Source organism: Felis catus, chromosome D4 (genome assembly GCF_018350175.1).
Source record: "Felis catus isolate Fca126 chromosome D4, F.catus_Fca126_mat1.0, whole genome shotgun sequence".
Taxonomy (NCBI): domain Eukaryota; kingdom Metazoa; phylum Chordata; class Mammalia; order Carnivora; family Felidae; genus Felis; species Felis catus.
The window spans coordinates 45,003,206-45,022,567 of NC_058380.1; the positions used below are offsets into that span (position 1 = coordinate 45,003,206).

Genomic DNA, 19,362 nt, shown 5'->3' on the forward strand with positions numbered 1-19,362 from the left:
TATGTATGTTTATTTCTAGAACATCATTTATTCTCAGCTTCAGTGGCTTATAAAAATATACATGAATGATATCATAACCACATACATAGAATTCTGTGACTTTTAAGTTGTCATCATTTTTGTTTTTGCTTATCCATGTTGCCAAATCAACTGCTATATAGCATTCCATGTATTTTTTTTAATGTTTATTTATTTTTGAGAGACAGAGAGAGAACGAGTTGGGGAGGGGCAGAGAGAGAGAGGGAGACAGAGGATCTGAAACGGTCTCTGAGCTGTCAGCATAGAGCCCAGTGCGGGGCTCAAACTCACGAACTGCAAGATCATGACCTGAGCCGAAGTCAGATGCTTAAACCGCCTGAGCCACTCAGGTGCCCCTAGGAGTTCATGTATTATTAACCCACCATTTATTGATCTACATCTCTACATAGGACCAATTAGGTATATCCCACTTTTTCAAATTACAAACACTGAAATCTACATGTCTCATTGTGCACCTATGAAAATAGCAATCATTAAATACAAAATCTTAACGAAAATCTCAAACTAGAAAATAGAAATCAGCTAACGTGGATGCTAAACAAAAAATCTACTTCAGTAGTGTTCAGCCCAAGTGTCTATTTCTTAATGGCTCCATAGGAATTACTGCTTTCCATCTCCATGTGCCTCTTTCTTCCGTCACTTTTTAATCAACTAAAATTCTTCACAAAACAAGTAAACAAGAGGTCTTTCCGCCATAATAAGAACGACTACCCAAAGTGCCGAGAAGACTGAACTTGTGTGTGTGTGTGTGTGTGTGTGTGTGTGTGTGTGTACACACATATATGTGATGTGTGCTCACACACATACAATACATGCTGCCTCTTCATCTTTCTTTTGCCCTCTTAAAATCTGGTGTGTAGGGAGATTCCAGTTATTTCTGCAAATAAAGAAATTGGACAATTCAGAAAATATATTTTTTGTTGAACTGACAGCCTGTAAAAATGACCAGAAAAGGTAAAAAAAAAAAAAAAAAAAGAGAAGATGAAGATACTTCACTGCAGCACTGTTTCCAAATTGAAGTCAGTTTAATGTTAAATTGACTTAAAGTGATGAGAATAGAATGCTATACCCAGTATGATCCTCCCAAGAGACGATAAGAGCCTATCCCCTAGCTTCTTTGGAACAATGTCTTTTCTGGCTTAAAAGCCTAGACTCTTCCTGTGGACAGCCCAATGCCTAGATGAAATAAAACACTGGATGTGAACAGTGTGACAAGAGGGAAGAAAAGCAGTGCATGATCTTTATTCATTAAATTTCTAGAGTATTAAAAATGGGGATGGGTGAAGAGACAGCCTCTGGATTCCTTCCCATAAACACAACCACCTTAGGGGCACCTGGGTGGCTCAGTTAGTTAGCAGCCAACTTTTAATTTCAGCTCAGGTGGTGATCTCATGGTTTGTGAGTTCAAGCCCCGCATTGGGCTCTACACTGACAGTGTGGAGCCTGATTGGGATTCTCCCTCTCCCTCTCTCCCTCTCCCTCTCCCTCTCTCCCTCTCCCTCTCCCTCTCCCTCTCTCCCTCTCCCTCTCTCCCTCTCCCTCTCCCTCTCTCTCTCCCCCTGTGCCACACGTGCTGTCCCTCAAAATAAATAAACTCAAAAAAAGAAAAGGAAAAAAAACCCACAACCACTTAAATGGAAAATGAATACATTTAAAAATGGGGGACACCTGGGTATCTCAGTAGGTTAAGCATCAGACTCTTGATTTTGGCTCAGGACATGATCTCACAGTCGTGAGATCAAGCCCCGCATTGATCTCCACGCTGGGCATGGAGCCTGTTTAAGATTTTCATATTCTCTCTCTCTCTCTCTCTCTCTCTCTCTCTCTCTCTCTCTCTCTCTCTCTCCCCCCCCATCTCTATCCCTCTCCCTCTGTCCCCCTGCCCCTCCTCAACACTCAGTCATACTTTCTCTCTCTAAAAAATTAATACATTTTTAAAATTTAAAAATTTAAAATGAGCAAAACATTAAATGGTCATTTCTCCAAAGAAAATAAACAAATGGACAATAAGCATATGAAAAGATGCTCAAAAATTGTAACTCATCAGGCAAGTGCACATCAAAACTGCTTCACATGCACCATAATAACTATAATTTTTAAAATGGAAAATGATAGGGGCACCTGGGTGGCTCAGTTAAGCCTCCGACTTCGGCTCAGGTCATGATCTTGTGGTTTGTGGGTTCAAGCCTTGTGTCGCGCTCTGTGCTGACAGCTCAGAGCCTGGAGCCTGCTTCGGATTCTGTGTCTCCCCCTCTCTCTGGCTCTCCCCTGATCACTCTCTGTGTCTCTCTGTCTCTCGATAATAAATAAACATTTAAAAAAATTAAAATGGAAAATGACAAGTGTTTTCCAGGATGCGGAGAAACGAACCTTCCCACCGTTGCTGGTGGGAATGTAGAATAGTATGGTCATTTTGGAAAACAGTTGGAAGTTCTTCAAAAAGTTAAACCAAGAGTTACCATATGACCCACCCACTCCATCTAGATATATACCAGGAGATTTGAAAACATATGTCCACACAAAAATCTGTATATGAATATTCACAGCAGCATTATTCACAGTAGCCGAAGGTGGAAGTCAAACGTCCATCAAATTACAAATTAATAAACAAAATGTGGTATATTTATACAATGGGATATTATTCAGTTATTAAAAAAATAATAATTATTGATACATCCTATAGCTTGGATAAACCCTGAAGATACACTAAGTGAAAGAAGCCAGGCACAAAAGGTCATATATTGTACTATTCCATTTATATAAGCTGCCAGAATAGGAAATTGTATAGAAAAAGGAAGTCGATTAATCATGGCCAGGGGACGGGGGTGAGGGGGATGAGGAGTGAGTGCCAGTGAGTACAGAATTTCTTTATGGGGTGATGAAAATACTAAGAAAGTCATAGAATTTGACAGTGGTGATGACTGCACAATCCACTAAAACCAATGAGTGTATACTTTTTAAAAACTAATTTTATGGTATATAAATTATATCTCAATTTTTTAAATAAAACAAAAGAAAGCTAAAAGCTTTTTAAAGGAAATCCAACTAGAAATGAGGGGAAAAAACAATCAATACATCAATGTAAAGCCATATCACATAAGTGGACATAAATGCATCTCAACAAATTCTGATTTTGATAAAAAAAAAAAAAACGTGAATATTTCAGTGGGGTTACTGAGAAAGGTACTCATTAGCATTTACTAGGTGCTTACGTATATACTGAAGCATTATTCTAAATGTTCTGTGCAGACATATTATATCTAATCCTTATGAGATAGATACTCTTATCCTATCCCCATTTTATAATTAAGGAAAGTGAAGCCTACAGAGGTTGAGCAACTTATCCAATTTTATATAGTCTGTATTGTGCTACATATATACTTTTAAATCCAGTAGAATCCATAACACATCAAGTTGACATAGTTGTATACATATGTCATGTGTGCGTGGCAGCTAAGGATACATGAGAGATTTTTGTTTGCAAGTGTCTAAAATTCTAGAAATACGCAAATGAGAAAAAGAGCATTTCACTGAAAAAACATAATGTCTTTTCTGCTTTACAAACATACATGAATCTTTTTTCAAATGGTAATCATTCTTCTCTTAAAAAGAAAGTTTAATGAATTTCATATAATCTGGCTTCAGAGAACTGAAATTCTCTTTTTTAGCCACTTCCTCTATAATTAAGGGTAACAATAGCCAAAATTCCTAGAAGACAAATTTAACTTTTATTTTAAAATCACCTAGTGATAGGCGTATTTATGAATCAAAATTATTTTAAACATTGTTTGGCTAATGGCGGATCTTCTACTGAAAGATTAATGGGTAAAGATTACATACCTTGTTTTTAAAATAAACCTCAATTGGCAAAATGAAACCAGCATACCCAGATTCTTCTACTTTGTAAGGTGGATCTTTGCACACTGCAACATTAAAAAGAAAAAATAGGTGAGAGGAGAATAAAAGACAAAAAGACATTCTTCTTTCTTCTGAAAAAATAAATAAATAAAAGAAAGAAAAAGAAAGAAAGAAAACCCCATTCTCCTGTCTAGATCATGCCCAATTTTCACAGCCCTTCCCCAAGTACCCATCTCCCTTTCTGATCTCTGAATCTATAAGAATTTTCCTAGGTAAAGCAAATATGGTAAGCTATTTGTTCAAATCTTGATGGGGGGCATTTGACCACAGTCAACCGTGATCATTAATGACTTGAGTTCAGGTGTTCTCACCCTGCCCTGAAGCTTTAGGGAGATAGGGGAGAGCTCCTACGATCTAAAGCTTGAAAGTCCCCTGACAAATGTACTATCTGTGTCAGATCTCTCCTGTAAATCACTCCACCCTCAAACCCTTCACTTCTTGGAGACATCCCGATTTCTATGCCAACAAGTGGCAGGATACCCTCCCTCCTCAGAAAATCCCAAGTCCAGAATCTCCCAATGTTATTCGTGTCCATCATGTCACCCTCTTCGATTTCCCCCAAAAATGAATTAGGCAAGACTATTTTAGGCAAGCTCTTGGGAAATGAGAGACACCCTAAAGAAGGTAAGTAGGATTCATACCACTAGAGTATCAATTAAGTAAATCAAAATCAGTCACAAGCCATCTGAAAGTATTCTAGTTGAGGCTGTATTTGATAGTGTCACAAAGAAGTAATCACAGACATGCTGAATATCAAGGCGACGCAGTCCTCTGTGTGGTAACTCAAGTCCCCCGCAGCAGGGCCCCAGCCTACCTTTCCAGCCTTCCTCTTTTGTCACTCATCCGTCCTCCTGTGCTTCCTTCAATTCCCCGCAAACATGCCCAGCATTTCCCAAGTGTGCCCTGTCCTCCTTTCATCCCTTCCCTCACACCTTGATACCACTATTAGGATCCTCTCTTAGTTCAAATCCAAACGTCATCACAAATTCTGTGACCTTTCCAGACCACAAAGTATTATCCTCTCTTCTCCTTTTACCCCTCCCAAAGCATTAATTGCTGGAATCACAGGTTGGACACCCCACAGAGTTGTACTACAGTGTATTCTGGAACATCGTGTGTAATTTCCTCCCAGTCCTCAAAGACGGAAACATTTACCCCAGGAACATAGAGTGCCAAGTGTCAAGGGCATGGGCACACCTGGGTGCCAATCTGGGATCCAACTCAGACTGACCAGGCTGCCTCTAGAAAGTTACTCCACTTCTCTGAACCTTGGGTTTTCTTCCAAACACTGGGAGGATTAAACAGGATGATGTACATAAAAGACACGGCATAGATCCTGGCACGTGTAAGTTCTCAAAAAGTTACTCAAGTGAGGCAGGTGATCTACTCCATGAGATAGCCAACTGGCACGGAAACTTTTCAGATGAAAACAGAAAGAAAGCAGCAAGGAGAGACCCCTAGATTTAGATTAGAAGGCGCAACTCCATGGCACCCGGACTAAGAATTCTCTAGACAGTTTCCATTTCCTTTCCCTTTAAAAGAGAGAAGACCATCTACCTATCCATAAGCATGGGTAGGAACATACATATAAGGCATTTTTCTTCTAGACGATGATGATAATGTACATAAAAGTTGGTTAGACCCTCCCCCAAGTACAAATATGGTTATGAAGACGTACACTGAAGATAGGACTGGAACACTTGGAAGTCTCCTTTAGCCCACCTCAGGAACATTTCCCCAAACTGACATCAGAAGTAAATCAGGAGTGAGGACTCTCACCTGACCTTACAAGTGTCTCTGATTTAAAAAAAAAAAAAAAGAAATGCAAATGCAAAACAACGCAGAGTGGCTTCAGTCCTGCATCTACTAACCACCTGCCAACCTGTCATGAATATTCAAATATCCTGAACCCTCGGGAGAGGGTATGCCACCAAAAGCACTGAGCACACCCCCGACGCCAAGGAGAAGACTCGTATTACACCCATGACATTTCCAGACGGCAAAGCAGTCTTTTCAGAACAGCACTTTCAGTGTCCAGGTTGCTTGGGATTAATCATGCCAATGTCATTTGAAGGAAGTTTATTCTGTGGGCTGCCGCACATGTCAGAGAAGTTATAGCTGCTCCTCTATACACCCTTTTGTATAATTCATTTTCTCTATTCTGCATGCAAATTGCTTCTATTATAGGAAACAGCTGTTAGTGAGCCCATCTTCCAGTTGAAAGTTTTAGATTTTTTTCCCACCCTCTAAAGGAAATGATCTGTTATATATTAATATTCTGTAGAAGTCTGGTTTATAAGAAACTATTTACCAACGCATACCTCAATTATTTTTAAATGCAATATTTTCATAAAGAACAATGGACAACGTGTGTAGAGCACCCTGAGTTCTTAATTAGAAGCAAACAATAGAAACTTTTTATACACGCTAAACATGCGAGAAAACCAGCAGCAATACAAATACACACTTAGTGTTCTAATCAGAAGAAAGTCAAACTAGGGGAAGTAGTTCGTTAATTTATTTATTCAAGTCTCTTATAACCTAAAGCATTAACATCAGTTTCTAACCCACTTCTTAACAAGAAACAGGAGGCAAAACTAAGAAACTTTTTAGCCAGTAGGGATAGTAGTACATTAGACATAAAGCAATTATTGTTAAATTAATAGGACCACCTTTGAGACCTTGTTTCACTCAGCAACACTTCTTCATTAAGAATCCTTGTTCTGGGGAGCCGAGGTAGCTCAGTGGTTGAGCGTCCAACTTCAGCATGAGTTCCAGCCCCGCGTTGGGCTCTGTGCTGACAGCTCGGAGCCTGGAGCCTGGAGCCTGCTTTGGATTTTGTGTGTGTGTGTGTATGTGTGTGTGTCTGCCCCTCCCCCACTTGCACCGTGTCTCTCTCTCTCTCTCTCTCTCTCTCTCTCTCTCTCTCTCTCTCTCTCTCTCTCTCCCCCTCCCTCCCTCTCTCCCTCTCTCAAAAACAAACATTGGGGGGGGAAAAAAAAGAATCTCTGTCCCATAATCACTGGCCACGATGTCACCTTCATAAGATCTAAGTGTCCTAAACCCTGAAACTCATTCTTCATCTCCATTGTTTGAGAATCAGATAATTTTAAGAACTAGGTAATAAAAGATCAAGTTTCAGAAGTTATTAAAGGGGATATTCAGCTTCAGAAAGCCATCAATTTTTTTTAGGTGACGGTAAAATGGGAGGATTAACATCCATTCTTTAGACCATGCAAATTAACTCAGCAGAAATCACTGGAAGCTCTTATTCCTGTCAAAATCCAGCCCAGATGTTAGCTCTTTCAGAATGCCTCCCTTGTTCCGCTTCCAAGCCTCTCTTGTTGCACATATCAGGTGGGTGCACTTATCAGACTGGCAGATAACATTCACTCACCTCTCAGACTCCTCCACTGGACTGAGCCCCTTGAGGTCAACAACCTCACTATTACTCGTATCTGTAACTCTGGGCACTAACAGTGAGCCAAGTAAAGGGTGTTCAACGAATGTTTGTTGAATGTTCTGTGTTGCCACAGAAGAGTCTTCTCTTGAAAGCTGAGGCCTCAACATGGAAGTGGTTCTAATTCTGACAGTACCAAATTTCAAGAGACTAAGTTAACAAATTGAGCCAGAAGATATTCAGCGTCATTTTGAAACTAACGTTGTATCGCCATAAATAGCATGTCTCTGATCTCCTTCCACACTTCCCTGCTCATGTAGTCCAAGGCTCTAATTAGGAGACATTTTCAAACTGTTCTCTGTCCAGGGGTGCCTGGGTGGCTCAGTTGGTTAAGTGGCCGACTCTTGCTTTTGGCTCAGTCATGATCTCATGGTTCGTGAGCTCAAGCCCCATGTCAAGCTCTGCAGTGACAGCAGAGCCTGCTTGGGATTCTCTGTCTCCCTCCGTCTGTCTCTCTCTCTCTCTCTCTCTCTCTCTCTCTCTCTCTCTCTCTCTCTCCCCCCCTCTCTCTCTCCCCCTCCCCTGCTCATGCTCTCTCTCAAAATTAAATAAACATTTTAAAATATTTAAAAAACAAAAGAACCAAAGGAAATGTTCTCTGTCCAAGTAATCACATGTACCATCATCTACCAACATACAACACTCATGCAGAAGAGAAACAGCCTAAAATGCATGTAAATAATGAGCAATTGGGTTTTTTTTCCTAAAACAGCTCCTCAAAAATAGGCACACTACCCATATACACATGTAGTACAACTGACTCTATACAATGACCATCACCTAAGTTGAGCAAAAAATCTACACAAGGAAGAAAAACACATGAAGGGGAAAAAAAGGTTTTGGTTAACCTAGAATTAAGTCAAAATCTTACTCACTACCTAAGATTTTTAATATGCTTCATTTAGGGGAAAAGGGCTTCAAAAGACCTGTGCTTGGTACAGGGAAATAAATGTTTCTTACATGAATAGATTTGTGCTTATATTATAAAGTTCATATACATATACATACTCAATAAATATGTTTAATTAATTATTTAAAAGATCCCATGTTTTTGGCACTGAAAAAGAAAAAGAAAGAAGATGCTCTTACAAATGCATCAGATCCTCAATTAAAGCTTTAAAAACTATCACTAGGCAACAGTTTTTTTTCCCCTAATCCTTAGGAAAACAGCTGATAGATTCCTCTCCAGTCTGTTGGCTTAGACCCTATGATTTATGCCCATGTGAGTACTTTCGTTAAGGACATGGCTCAGTTGGCCATTGATAATTATTGGTTTTACTTTATTTACTGTGCTGAGCCCTTCAGGAAGGAAACACACCAAACTCTATAAATAGACTGGTCATTACCAATGCTTTGTGCCAAATGTCCCTTCTGGTTTGAGCATTTTGGATTCCTTCCCTCCCTGCTCTAGTTCTGCCATTTCAGAGCCTCCAAGAACAGTGAACCAGGGTGCTGCCTGGCAGGTGTCTCTGCCCTGAACTGTCCTGTGCGAGAATTTAGAAGTCCATGGCTAGCATCTAGCAGTCTGAGCACCTCACCGCCACTGAACATGGCCAAGCCTTGACACTTTACACTTGTGACATTTTGAAAAGGACATTTTGAAATCAAGTGTTGAGTCTTGTTTTTGTTTCTATAAGCATACACACACACACACACACACACACACACACACACACACGGGAACACACACAAAAAGATCCCGCCATTGTTTCTATTCAGCCCATTTCAAAACAGGTATTTCTAAACAACAAAAAATATTGCCCCCTTTTGGGTCATTTCCTCATTTCCCTGAAAAGGGAGTAAAGGTAACATCAGGCAACTTTTGAGTTCCCTTGTTAAGGTTTTTACCTTGTGGTGGTGGTGGTTGTTTATAATTCAAAAATTCAACTCTAAAAACCTAATTGCTTTATATGCAATAAAGAACCGTGGCCACGCAAGAGAACAACTGTCCAATGAACTTCCACTAAGTTTTATGAAACAAGCTAGATACCGTTAGCTAGCCGGACAGACGTGGAACGCTTGTCCACTTCCTCAGGGTTCACCTCTCAAGGACCAACTCAGACACCATCTCCTCTGAAGAACCTTCTGCCAATACTCCAAAACACAAATGGTCATTTCCCTCTTCTGGCTGCAAACTCTCTTCTCGCTGATCCTACTAGCAAATCCTACTTACATATACTCCTATCGAGCTCCATTCTCACCCCTATTTCATTCTATGCCTTCCCCAAAGCTACAGCTGTGTCTCCGGACACCTCTCCTCTCTGAACCCAGCTCATCATTTCTGAAATGGAGTTGAGTCAATGGACATGAACTTTAGCATGAACTTCAAAGGAATAGATGGAGCAAGCTTGGCAGTTGAGAAGAAAGGCTGGACGGCAAGCCAAGTATGAGCGAGGGCATTAGGAAAGTGAAACAGCAAAATGGAGCAGTCACTATAAGGAGAAACACAGAAAATGAGGAAGAAAAAACAGATAATATGGATAAAGTTTATACTTGTATAGAGAACCTCATACTGTACACACTCAGAAAGCCCAGTGGGACAAAAAAAAAAAATGGATTACATATATAAAAGAGGGATCATTAATTTTGACATGTTAGAGGAAAGTCCTAGATTTTGAAACAGAGTTCGAGATTCCAAATTGGCCATGTTGAAAAACCCTTAATGATAAACATAAACATGACTTCCTTTGTGAGTAACTTGGAATCTTTACTTACAGACTGAGAATATTCCTAGCCTCTCTCTCCAGAGGGTAAAAAGGGGGAGGATTTTTTTTTTAACATATGCACATTTTTAGCTTTCAGAGCAGTTACAGATTACAGTTGTTAGCGAATCCCATCTAGCGGAGGTGAGGGCAATCCATTTCACCTTGGGAGAACAAAACCATGATGCTAAAACAAGACCGCCTTCATAATCATTTCTTCAAGGCAGGTCATAACAAATGAGCCAACAAAATACAAACGTGGCCCCAAACTAGACAACATTATGAATTGTTAGGAAATACTAAATACAAATATTCAAGCTTCACCTTTCACTAAAATCGACGGCACTTCTGCTAACTTGCCCCAAGTTGCCTCACGATGACTCAGTATACAACAGTGCTTCAAAAACTGGCCGAGGGGAAATGTATTTCCAGGCGAATGTGATAGCAAATAGCAAAAGTAGATCTTCAGAGAAAGTTCAACCGAGGACAAACTTAATTCCTTCACTGAGAATTATTCAAATGGCAAGAGCTTCAGATTTCTTTCTCAAGGATGAGAAAGTTAAACCTTGGGCAAAATATTAAAGTTTAAACCTTGGGCACACTATCTTTCGGAATACCATACTTCAGAAGATGGCATCCAGAAAAGCGACGTGAGCTACACGGAAAAGGATCCTCTAGAAAAGCAACGAAGAAACCTCTCAATATTTGGCAGCAAAGAGCTTCATTTCAGTATGTATTACTGCATCAAAAAGCTGGCCATCAGAGACACAGTTTCCCCTTTACGGCTTTTTATTATTTAACCAAATATATAAAGAGCTATTCAAGAATCCATTTCCTAAAATAATCACCTCGTGACTTCTGCATGTAACAGAAGTAAACAACCCTGGGACAGCCTCTGGCATCAAAGTCTTACCGAGTTTTACCCCACGTTTTACACTTGGCCCAGCTCTCACTAAGCCTGGTGCTGCTTTTTATTCAAAGGGAAAAAAAGAAACTCAACGTCTGTGTTTGTAAAAGTATCTGATTTTCTCATTCACAGTTCATTTTTTCTCAGTAATATTAGCCTAAGTAATTCCACCTAACAGGCACTATACAATCATAGGGCTACACAGATATGGTAGAATTCTTGCTCTCAGGCAAGTGGCACTCTAGCCAGAGACACCGTCCTCGGAGTACAGATGCCGTGCTGGAGACAAGACAGAGTAATGACCACAATGGACATGACCTCTGCACGTATTAAACTTATATCCACTGACAGGAGGCAGGTTGTTGGGCAAGGAGGAAAGAGAACACGCATGCAAGAAAATACTGAGAAAGTGTTGAGTAACAAGCACTGTGGTGGAAATCAAAGCAGGCTGATGTGAGGGAGAAGAAAAGCTCCTCTTTATTTCAGATTAGTATCCCCTCTCTGACGAGGTGACCTTTAGGTTGCGACCTGAAAGAAGAAAAGGAGCATGTGTTGGATAGGCAGGAAAAACCCGCTATTTATGTTGCTTACCGAGGAAGATGTGAACACAGCTTAAGGAAAGCCTGTCCTTACATTAGTCCCTACGGTTCCTCAGCCCCTTCCCTGGATTTTCTCTCTGAGGGGAAGACACTTCCTCCTTCCTGAACTCCTGAAGGCCTACTTGGACTTCTCTTCTATCCTGAATTCACCATTTAACACCCTCATAGGTTTGGCTATTACGATTTCACAACCTCATTTCTCAAATCTTAAAATTCTCCCAATGCTGCCAACTCCCAAGAAAACAACACATCTGCTTGTAAAATCTCCAGTGTGATTCTTCATTATGAAGGTTTCATAGGTTCCCCATTTCAAAGGTTCCCCATTCTTGGGATTTGTATAACCTAATCTTAAATGATCTACGTATTTTCTTAAGTCTGTTCCTTGAAACCTCAGAGTTCTTAAACACAGTACAGAAGGAACTGTCTGGACTAAGGAACACCAACCATAAAAAGTAGTGGACTGTAAATGCAGTTTGAGGGGGGGATAAAAAAGATCATAAATGAAAAGCTGTCTACTCAAGGAGAGGAAAACAGCACTACAAGGGAAAAAATTACATGAGTCAGGAAAGAAGGGAAGAAAGAAGGGTGACACGATTCAAAATATTGTAACGCATCAGTGACAAGTTTCTCAGACACATATATACTCATTTTGAAGGCATATTTTTCAACAGAAATCATAATTTTCTTTTTTTTTTCTTTTTTTTAAATTTTTTTTTCAACATTTATTTATTTTTGGGACAGAGAGAGACAGAGCATGAACGGGGGAGGGGCAGAGAGAGAGGGAGACACAGAATCAGAAACAGGCTCCAGGCTCTGAGCCATCAGCCCAGAGCCCGACGCGGGGCTCGAACTCACGGACCGCGAGATCGTGACCTGGCTGAAGTTGGACGCTTAACCGACTGCGCCACCCAGGCGCCCCCATAATTTTCTTTTAATAAGTACACAGTGTACAAGGGCCTCTTTTAAATGTGTTGCCCCCATCTTTTCCTGTACAGCATACAACTCCATCTTCAATACTTGCTAAATCAATACTTGGCTAGTTAATTTTTGCTTTTCCCCCCTTCAGTAGTAAAAACAAATGCTTCCAGGGAAGGAATCAAAACTGTCGTAACTTCAGAGGAAGACTTAAGGGCAAGATTTCTGTTCAGCATCTTGTGGATTCTACTTTGTTTTCCTGTGAAGCATTCAGCACAGAGCTAGCCTATCCTAAGTATCTTGATTGATTTAAGCTCCATTAGATATTACAAATGAAGACAGAACATGGGTGAAGCTCATATGATGGCAACTGTTTGCACACTGTGCATCCAGGAATGCGGTTCCTGTTTAGCCTGACAATCTTCCAATCTTTTCAAAAAAACCAGGGAAAATCTTGCATTGCTACCCTTCTAAAGCAAGAGTTTTCGAATGTAGGTTCCAGGAACCCTACAGCCCTGTAGTATATATTGCTTTTACAAAGCAATGAGGTGTTTGCCCCAACAATGAAAATTTAAGTAGCCTAAGGATCGATACTGAGTTTTAGGTACAGTAGTAGGGTCCCTTTAGATTCTATGAGAAAAAAAAAAAAAAAAAGTAACTCACTAAAATAAAATCTGATACTACCATTCAAAAGTACATTATAAAAATTAACCTGTATCATTAAAGTAGATCTGCATTTACAGAGGGGTGCCTGGGTGGCTTAGTCGGCTGAACGTCCGACTCTTGATTTCGGCTCAGGTCATGATCTCATAGTTTGTGACTTCAAGCCTCGCATTGGGCTCTGTGCTGACAGCACAGAGCCTGCTTGGTATTGTCTGTCTCCCTCTCTCTGCTCCTCCCTGCTTGTACGTACACACACACACACACACACACACTCTCTCTCTCTCTCTCTCTCTCCCCAAAATAAATAAACATTAAAAAAAACAACACTATAATAAAAGATGCTGCCAGCAGCCTTATCATTCAGGAAATTACAGGGATTAAAAAAAATCTACTTTTACAGAGTATGATTTTTTCTGCTTGCTCCTATTAAACATAGTAGTGACCTACTATTTTCTGTCCACCCTGATTATACAAGTGAGCTACATTGATTTCTCAGCTTGATTTGTAGCTCTAACATGTCTCTGGGCTAAATAGAAAGAAACAGTAACAGGAGAAAAATGGTTTCTACTCGTCCTTATAGGTCAAGTTTTACAAAATACCTTCTGATTAACAAATGCAATGCTAATTGCATGGTACCTCTCATGGTCTCTGAAATCCAGGAATTACTTAGTAGGAGGAAACAGTACAAACATAAATGAAAGAGAAATCACAACTAACACAAAAGCGGTTCATGGCCAGTATTACAGATAAGGACTCACAAACTGAAAAGCTTAGGAGACAAACCAGGGAGAAGCAGAGACAGCCAGTCATTGGTTTAATCTTGGCTTATTTTTTTAATATGTTTTTTAAATTTTTAAAGTTTATTTATTTTATTTGTTTTGAAACAGAGAGAAAGAGAGAGAGAGAGCACCCACAAGCCGGGGTGGGGCAGAGAGAGGGGGAGAGAGAATCCCTTGACATGGGGCTCAAAGCCACGAACTATGAGACCATGACCTGAGCTAAAATCAAGAGTCAGACACTTAACCGACTGAGCTACCCAGGTGCCCCAATCTTGGTCTGTTTTAAGAAAGAAGGTATGATAGTGCCCCATAAGAGGAAGAAAAGAAAATTGTAATGAGTAGGAATGACTCTAGAAAAAGCTTATGGGAGAAGATTTTCATCAGTTTAAGCTGGAGTGCATGAGAAACACTCCACTAGATGGGTAACTGAATTAGGTATTTCTTCCCAGTTCCTTTCCATCTTGAGATACCAAATAAACACATTTCCTAAGAGGAAAGTAAAAACATTGGATATTGGCAAAGAACATGGGAGTCAATGACTAGCAGCTTTAATCTCGTTTGGGAATAACAGAGAGTCACTTACATTTGAGAAGAGAAATGAAGGTATCCCAATAATGCACAAGGCACACTGACCCTTGTTCCAAGTAAACCAAGGAGAATGGGAAGCGCAGAAAAATGAGACGAAGTACGAAGAAAGAGGAGGGAAAAGAAGGCGCAAGGTTAAAATTGCCACCGGACTCCAAACGTTAAGCATGAAACTTCTCAAGTATATGGCTGAAGCTTATTGTATGAGTCATAAAAGTGTTTACTAATTTAAATCTAGGACCTCTTGGAAACTTTACCAAGAGGCAGCATTTTGTGGCAAAGGAAATTACGTGTAATGTGGAGGCAGAGCTTAGTGGTCAAGAGCAGAGCTTTTAAGAACCCTTTGGTTCGGACTGCACCTTGGACAGTCACACAATACATTCTGTTCTCTCAGTTATAAAAATGGAGCTAATGCTATTACCTACATCATACAGCCCCTTAAGCTTTAAGAGATCATCCATGCTAAAGGCAAAAATGAGATAATCCCTATAAAGCTTTAGACGCTTTCTGGAAACTAGAAATCATCCAGTTATCTAGCAGCAATCAAATATAAACTATAAGCAATTACAGAACTTATTTTGGACTTTCACAAAAATCCACCCCCCCACACACACACACTCACAAAATAATTTAAATATACATATTTACAATCAGTTTAATTAAACATTCTTAGATCTGGTTTTATTTTGGGCCTTACAGATTCCTGACAGGGATAAATGAAAAAATATTCTTTTGGAATTCTTTCAACTCAATCCACCGCTAAAACTACTAGCAGTCGGTCCACACTGTCCGCCCACTTTCAAACTCATAAAGCTCTAGTTAAGCACAGATTGTGAAAAGGCAGTAAGTACAGCTTCCAAGGTTACATATTACAGAACAGCAACACAGAAATACTGCAATAAAACAAACAAGGAGAAAATACAAATGTAATCTGAATTTGAGTCCTGTGGTTGTAGTAAACGAAAAATCAGCAAGGAATCGGGAGACATGATTCTGGCTCCATTTCTACCACAAACTCACCATAGGACCTTTGGAGAATCCCTTTAACCACTCACTCCAGACCTCCTCGGTCATGTAAGTAACTATCACACTTCAGAGGTGGCCTCTATATCTAATATTCTATTATTCCAATGACAAATCATATGTACTACTTCTATCTGAACCTGAAAGCAAATCCATTTTCCTTTTAAGTATCATTGTTTAAACATAAAACATCTATGGGTTAAACACCTCATCTGCTATAACACAACGGGGAAATTAAGACCAAACAAACAGGGCGCCTGGGTGGCCCAGTCGGTTGAGCGTCCGACTTCGGCTCAGGTCATGATCTCACGGTTTGTGAGTTCGGGCCCCGCGTCGGGCTCGGAATCTGCAGCCTGCTTCGAATTCTGTGTCTCCCTCTCTCTCTCTGCCCCTCCCCTGCTCATACTCTGCCTCTCTCTGTCTCTCAAAAATAAATAAATGTTAAGAAAAAGTTTTTTTTTTTAATAAAAAAAAGACAAAAGAACAATAAAAAAAAATCTGGAATCACATAGACTTTTAAAAATTGTTTCTTGGTAAAAACTTTTTCTTAATTAAAGGAGAATTTTATTTTTATTAGACCAATAAATAAGTGAATATTTAATTTCTTTCACAGAGGCTGCCTCATACCAAAGAATAATAATAATTCCATAGATTAGATTTTCATCTTCTTGCTTCCACTCCAATTTTGAAGTTAGATTAAACCCACTGAGTAAGACCCTGTTTTACATGTATAAATCAAACCAGAAATGTGATTCCTCAAGAACTTGGTATAATGTAGTTACGATAGCATATCAACTCAGGTATTAAGGAATGAAACATCAGGACATACTGGCAGCATCGATGAGAAACACCATGCTCTTAAAAAGCTACAGTAAAAAATTAAATCAACTGTTTGCACATTAGGAATAGCACATTATGTAAAAAGCCCTTGTTATGATTTTGCCATATATTGCACTTGTAACACTCTTGTTCTTAATCACAGCAAAACCTATTACATTGCTTTTTAAATGGAATGCACCCTGCCACAATGCACTCAATCTTTTTTTTTTTTTTTTCAGACAGAGAGAGATAGAGCGTGAGCAGGGGAGGGGCAGAGAGAGAGCAAGACACAGAATCCGAAGCAGGCTCCAGGCTCTGAGCTGTCAGCACAGAGCCCGACGTGGGGCTCAAACTCACAAACCGTGAGATCATGACCTGAGCCGAAGTCGGACGCTCAACCGACTGAGCCACCCAGGCGCCCCGACAATGCACTCAATCTTAATAGTATTCCAGAACAGCATGCCCATATGAAAGATAGATGGATGAATAGGTTTATGCCCTGTTCAAGGAGATGAAACAGCTCAATAGAAAGATTAAATAAGGCTCCTGCCAGTGGTTGAATCTTAAAGTCAAAGGGAAAAACACAACTCAAACCAAATGTTACAGGCAAAGGTCAAACAAGAGAATAATTAAGACCCTAACTTGAAGAGCTGGCTAATGTTCACTCGTTCAGTGTAAATCAGAAGAAAAATCCCTCCTCTGATAGTGTGATCATAGTAACTTTCACTAAGTCAGTTCCAAAAGATCAATTATAAAATTGAATGAAAGTGAGTTAAGTCCCAAGACAACCTTCATGGGGAACCACTCCGATTATGAAACCAATGAAGCTCGCATGGAAAATTACACATTAAAATCATTAATATCACACCTTTAAAATTAATCCTAGATTTCTTAAATATTAAATATTAAGAGAAATGTGAATTGTGCTAAGATATTTTCCATTAATTTTTTGGTGGACTTCTATTATAGCTTAATTCGTTCATATAAAAAGAAGACGAAGTTTACAAAGAGTAAACCAGCAATTTATTTTTCCAGAGTACTTTTTTGTTTACTGGCTTGAATGTCCAGCCACCAGGCCTAACCCATTCCAACCAGGGATTTAATTAAATGGATGAATGTATTTTTCTCCATGTAAATGTACCACCTACAGAACGGAAATACTAACTCAGCTATAATAAGATTTGGGAAATGTAAAATAGTGCTAAAACAATAGGAAAAAGAAAAGTTGCTTATCATGCTTGTAAATATTTTGGAAGCACTGTAATCCCATCTGGAGAAAAGCCTGGTTTATTTAAATTTATCATGGGACAACAGGTACATCTGTGTTTCATAAAAGTCGTTCTCCTCATGTGCTGTCATATCAGATGTTGAAACCCCACTATCTAATTTGGTTTCTCTTCCAAATGGTCAAATTTTTTGAACAATAATGCCTAATTCGGATAGCACCTAAACTAAGAACTAAGTAAATCATGTGAATTAATACACATATGCCCATATCATGCCCATACAATAAACACAGTCAACCAGAAAGACTACCAAGAAATCGAGCTTTTTCTACTCTATTAATTCCTTTTCCGTGTTGTTCTATTTTCATGAAGAAAGGCTGAGAGATAAACTCTAAGTCCGTCTGACCATAATTTGGGGTCAGGAAGGGTAGACACTAAACAACAGAACTTGAGATATCACAGGAAGGCGTTTTTAATATTTTATAACAATGATTTATTTATAAATAAATGCAATTGCCCTCATGCATACTCCCACCCCTCCAAATAAACACGTGTCATACACTGCAAATAAATCCCTTTCTTTCCTTCTGATGACAAAGAGCAGTAAGATACTTAAAGACAGCAAATTTCAAATAATTTCTTCCTCAGAGATAATAATAAAGGTATGATTTATTTAACACCTTTCACCAAGTCCCTGAAAGATCACTGATGTCACATAAATCCATAACATAAGGAAATAAGTAGCCTAAGAACCCTGCCAGCCACCCCTTTTTTACAGATGGAATATGACAACTTAAGCAATTTACCCAGAGGTCAGGGAGCTAATTCCTGGCATTCAATCAATAGATATTTATTAATGGCTTCTATGCCCAGCACTCTCTGCTGGATGCTTGGATGAAAAGCTGTTTTCTTCTTTGTGTTGATTTGTGTCTTCCCGTTTTTCCACAAAAAAGAAAAACTCTTACTATAATAAAAAAAATGATGCTGAATGAAGTTAAGAGAAATTCAGAGAAGAGCAAGCTTCCTAGAATTTGAAATATTTAAGTCAAGGAGAACTGAGATCAAGGTTTCCCTTGTGTATACCATACACCTTTTCCTCTGGGGGGAAAAAAAAACCCACAATACATTAATAGTTGAATTTTGTAGAAAGCCCAGATTTAGAGCTAGCAGATCTGTGTTCTCTGCCTGGCTCTGACATTTCCTAGCTAGAGTAACTAACTTTAGGCATGTTATACAACAACTTCTTTCTACCCTAGATTCTTCTATCCCTAAAATAACAAAAAGCATCACTGTGCATATCCAGTGTAGTATTTTAGGTATGTGATGAGAAAATCATTTTGTAAAAGCTAAATTCCTACCAAACATTAGTCTTAACTCATGACTATTTTGCCAACAGTTACGCACACTTCCACTAAAAGGAGTCAAAGAAAAATGCCATTTAGCCAAGATTTCTGACTAACCAAGAGGTAGGTGTTAGACATATTAAAAACATAGTCCCTGCCCTCAAGAACACCTCCCACCATTTTATGGGTATAGGAATCTTGCGGGATATGGATATTATGCACGATCATCAATAACACACACACAGACCTCGAAAAAAAGATCCATGACACGATTCTGCTAAACTATTAAGATAAAATTAATGACCTAAAATTTGGGAAGTTTCTGAATTCTTTGACAAATATGGTTTACTCAGACTTCCCATTTTAATTTAACATTTCTGTCCT

The 19,362-nt window shown here is 39.3% G+C and overlaps 1 protein-coding gene across 2 annotated transcripts in view; it reads right to left on the bottom strand.

Annotated features, from left to right (window-relative positions):
- Nucleotides 1–19,362, bottom strand: part of MLLT3 (MLLT3 super elongation complex subunit) — a 289,433-nt gene that overhangs the window by 127,934 nt on the left and 142,137 nt on the right. For both annotated transcript variants that reach the window (XM_045043401.1, XM_023242352.2), the window contains exon 3: nucleotides 3,880–3,962. In XM_045043401.1, the coding sequence (XP_044899336.1) occupies nucleotides 3,880–3,962 (83 nt within the window). The remainder of the gene's footprint in view (nucleotides 1–3,879; nucleotides 3,963–19,362) is intronic.